We start from the raw sequence: 3,953 nt of genomic DNA on the forward strand, positions 1-3,953 counted from the left end.
CTCCCTGGAGGGCCAGCCCAGACCCCTTCGGCCCCGGCTCGTCGGCGGGGCCTGACCCTCTGGGCGCCCCGATCCTGGATGGCTCCTTGGAGGGAAGCAGCTTTCAGTTCTCAGAGCAGGACAGATCGGACAGTCCCGGCCCCGCCCACAGTCCTTGTCCCACGGAGGAGGCCACGGCAGCTGCCAGCCGACCTGGCCGGGAGCCCCACGCTGCGTCTCCACGGGGGGCCACCCCAGCACCAACCATCCACTCCAGCCTTCCCCGCAAACCGAGGACTACCTCAGCGGCCGGTCGTGTGGGCTGCCCCCGCCTGGCCCCAGGCCCGCCTGGCCCTGGAGGCCTCTTCGAGGACCCTTGGCTTCTCCGGGCGGACGAGCGTGGCCTGCTGCCCCTGGCCTCTGCCAGCAGGGCCCCCGGCCTGGCCCCGATGCTGGCTTGTTCCCAGAGGGTGGTGGACGGCTGTGAGGTGGGCAGGGCAGCCCACAGGCCAGAGGCCGTGGCTCAGATCCCACCGCTGCGGAGGGGAGCCACCACGCTGGGTGTGACCACGCCCTCCACATCCTTCGGGGACGCCTCGGCTGAGGCAGCGGCCTGCCTGGGCAGCTCAAAGGCCACCTCCAGCAGCAAGAAGAGTGTGGCCTCCAAAGGGGACCTCTGCCCGCGGCCTGGCGGGGGGGCGGCCCCCCCGGCCCCGCCGGTGCGCAAGTCCAGCCTGGAGCACAAGAACAGCCCGGCGCCGGCCCCTCCCCAGGCCGGGAGCCTGGCTTGGGCCGGGGCTGCCACCTTCCTCCGAGGGGAGGGGGAGGCCAGGCCTGGGGGCCGGGCCGACCACTCCATCCCCAGGGCCACGTCCAGCCTGAAGGCCCGGGCTGGCAAGGCAGAGGCAGGGTGCCGTCCTGCCACTCACGGGTCTCTGGAGCGGTGCGAGGAGGGCCTGGCGCACGGCAGCAGCAAGGCCAGGGAAGGCCCCGGGAGGCCGGCCCGGGCCGTGCCCAGGTTGGGTGTGCCGCCTGCCAGCCCCACGCCTGGGCCCGCTCCTGCCTGTAGGAGCAGCCCGGCCAAGGGCGTGGGGGCCCCCAAGCCCCCCACCAGCGGGGGCAAGGGCCGCAGCCCGGCGGTAGGCGGGTCCAGGGCTCTGGGTGCTTCGGTGAAGCCGCTGGCCCCTGTGGCGGGCAGGACCCCTGGGGGCCCAGTGACGGGCCCCAGGGTCGCCCCGCGAGCGGTGCCTTGCGTTGGGGCCAAGGCCAGCCGAGGCACCATCATGGGCACCAAGCAGGCGCTCCGGGCCGCCCACAGCCGTGTCAACGAGCTGGCGGCCGGCGGAGGCCACGGCCGGAGTGGCCCCTTGTGGGGCTCGGCCGACTCGGACAGCGGCAACGACAGTGGCGTGAACGTGTCCGAAGAGCGGCCGCCCGCGGGCCCGGCGCTGCCCTCTCCATACAGCAAGGTGACGGCCCCGCGGCGGCCGCAGCGCTACAGCAGCGGCCACGGCAGCGACAACAGCAGCGTGCTGAGCGGGGAGCTGCCGCCCGCCATGGGCCGCACGGCCCTTTTCTACCACAGCGGCGGCAGCAGCGGCTACGAGAGCATGATGCGTGACAGCGAGGCCACCGGCAGCGCCTCCTCGGCCCCCGACTCCATGAGCGACAGTGGGGCCGCATCCCCGGGCGCCCGCTCCCGCAGCCTCAAGTCCCCCAAGAAGAGGGCCACAGGTGGGTGCGGCCCAGCCCCTGCAGGGCCCGGGCCCGGCCGCACTTGACAGCTGGGCACCACCTTCGTGGATCCCGGTGTAGGCGGCCCTCGACGGTTTCACAGACGAGCCTGGGGCTGTTCAGGCTGTAGGTGTGTGCAGCCTCTACTGTCTGGAGACGCACCCAGCGTGTGCCCTTCTCTGGTCCCTACGCTGCCTCTGAGGCTGGTCCCCATGCCCTCAGAGCGGGCTGGCAGGGGTGGGCCCACACGGGGCACCCTGCTGAGGCATGGGGAGCCGGGAGAGGACTTGGGTCTGGGGCTCCAAGCCTGGTGTTCCCCCCCGGGGCTGGTGCCCAGCTGCCTGGGAGCCCCCTGCTGTGCTGTTCCTGCCTCCAGCCCCCGGACCTTCTGTCTCTGGGGACCTGGGTAGTGTGGACCTGTTTCTCATGCTGTGTGTGGCTGGGGGGATTTGGCCACTGGCTGCTGTCCTCCGGGAGGGCGGGGGAGGCACGCCCTGGCTGCAGGTGGGCTGGGAAAGCGGGAGGCCGGCATGGGGAGCAGGGAGGGGTGTGCTGGGAGATGTGGCTGGTGCCACAAGCACGGGCCTGGCTTGGGAGCCTGTCTGGAGGCGGTGCGGTACAGATGGCTGCGATTAGGAAGCAGCGTGGCCCCTTAGGCTGTCGGAGGGCTGCCTCCAGGGCTGGCGGGTGTGACCCTGAGGCTGCTGTCCAGTAGGGAGGGTGTGGCCGTCCCCGGCTGGCTGGGGGCGGGGCTGGGGGACAGGAGCCCATCTGTTCCACCGGGCGGGCGGGGTAGCCGGGTTTCCGGCCGGTGCTGGGCTGAGCACTTCAGGATTGGGAGGACCCCTGTGGGCTCTGCCTGTCAGAGCCGCAGCCAGGCGCCCGTCTTGGTCCTGGGCTGAGGGCTGGGGTCCGGCCTCTGCTCACCCAGCGCCCGGCCCTCTGTTGCAGGTCTGCAGCGGCGACGGCTGATCCCGGCCCCGCTGCCCGATGCTGCTGCCCTGGGCCGCAAGCCCAGCCTCCCTGGCCAGTGGGTGGACCTGCCACTGCCCCTGGCCGGCTCGCTGAAGGAGCCCTTTGAGATCAAGGTGTACGAGATTGATGACGTGGAGCGCCTGCAGCGGCACTGCCTGCCCGCGAGGGAGGACCCGGCCGAGGTCGGGGCTGGGGCAGTCCGGGGGCAGGCGGTCCTGGGAGGGCAGGGTGGGCCCCTGGGGTGTGGCAGGGCAGCCCACTGACCTCATCTTGCCCTCTTGTCCACAGCCCTCCCAGAATGCAGAGAAGGTAGGAAAGGCCCCGCTCAGCCCTGAACCCCTGGCATCTCCCAATGGCCCTTGTGGGCCGAGTGGGGGGCTGGAGGGGTCCTGAGGCCACCGCTCTCGTGCCCTGGAGTTACGCCGGGGTGTGGGCGTGCTTCCCACCGCCGTGCCCCTCGTCCCGGGCCCGGGTTCCAGACAGGCACGGGCTGCTTTGGGAGCACATGGCGTGAGCTCCCTCGGGCAGGAGGGGCCCGGGTCCTACCCCCTGCCCGCCTTTGAGGCCCTGCTGTTTGCCTGCTCGGGCCCGGGGGGTGGAGCGAGGCTCACGGAGCCCCTGGGAGCAGGCCGTTCTCCGTGCCCGAGCCCACCCACCACCGTCCCCGCCGCCCAGGGCCCGGCGTGCGTCAGTGCGAAGTTGCGGCTGGCCGAGCGTAGGCAGCAGCGGCTGCAGGAGGTGTGGGCCAAGCGTGAGGCGCTCCGCGAGGAGCTGGCTGAGACCCAGGGCCGGCTGATGGTGGAGCCCGGCCGCTGGCTGGAGCAGTGTGAGTCTCCCCGCTTATCCCCCCACACCCCGGGAGGCGCAGGTGCAGGACCCCAGGCTCTGCGCCCCACCTGCGCCCCCAGTCCAGCCACTTCACCCTGTCCCAGGTGGGGACCCAGAGGCTGGGAAGGAGAGAAGCATTTCCTGGGCCTCGCGGGGACCCCGGCCTGACCAGCGGTCTGCCGTCCATCCCTAGTCGAGGTGGACCCGGAGCTGGAGCCCGAGTCGGCCGAGTACCTGGTGGCCCTGGAGCGCGCCACGGCCGCCCTGGAGCAGTGCGTGAACCTGTGCAAGGCCCGCGTCATGGTGGTCACCTGCTTCGACATCAGCGTCGCCGCCGCCACCGCTGCCCCGGGGCCGCAGGAGGTGGACGTCTGAGGCTGGGCACTGGGACACGGGGGAGGGGGTGGGGGTGTCGGGGGCTCGAGGACGGGACGTGG

The 3,953-nt window shown here is 72.4% G+C and overlaps 1 protein-coding gene across 1 annotated transcript in view; it reads left to right on the forward strand.

The window, feature by feature from the left end:
* The window catches only part of KIF26A (kinesin family member 26A), a 40,801-nt gene extending 36,910 nt beyond the window's left edge, over positions 1–3,891 (forward strand). The window contains exons 20-24 of the mRNA XM_024758033.1: positions 10–1,713; positions 2,665–2,870; positions 2,977–2,997; positions 3,364–3,514; positions 3,710–3,891. Of these exons, the coding sequence (XP_024613801.1) occupies positions 10–1,713; positions 2,665–2,870; positions 2,977–2,997; positions 3,364–3,514; positions 3,710–3,891 (2,264 nt within the window). The remainder of the gene's footprint in view (positions 1–9; positions 1,714–2,664; positions 2,871–2,976; positions 2,998–3,363; positions 3,515–3,709) is intronic.
* The last annotated feature ends 62 nt before the right edge of the window (positions 3,892–3,953 follow it).

This window comes from Neophocaena asiaeorientalis, unplaced genomic scaffold (assembly GCF_003031525.2).
Source record: "Neophocaena asiaeorientalis asiaeorientalis breed wild unplaced genomic scaffold, Neophocaena_asiaeorientalis_V1.1 scaffold476, whole genome shotgun sequence".
Lineage (NCBI taxonomy): Eukaryota > Metazoa > Chordata > Mammalia > Artiodactyla > Phocoenidae > Neophocaena > Neophocaena asiaeorientalis.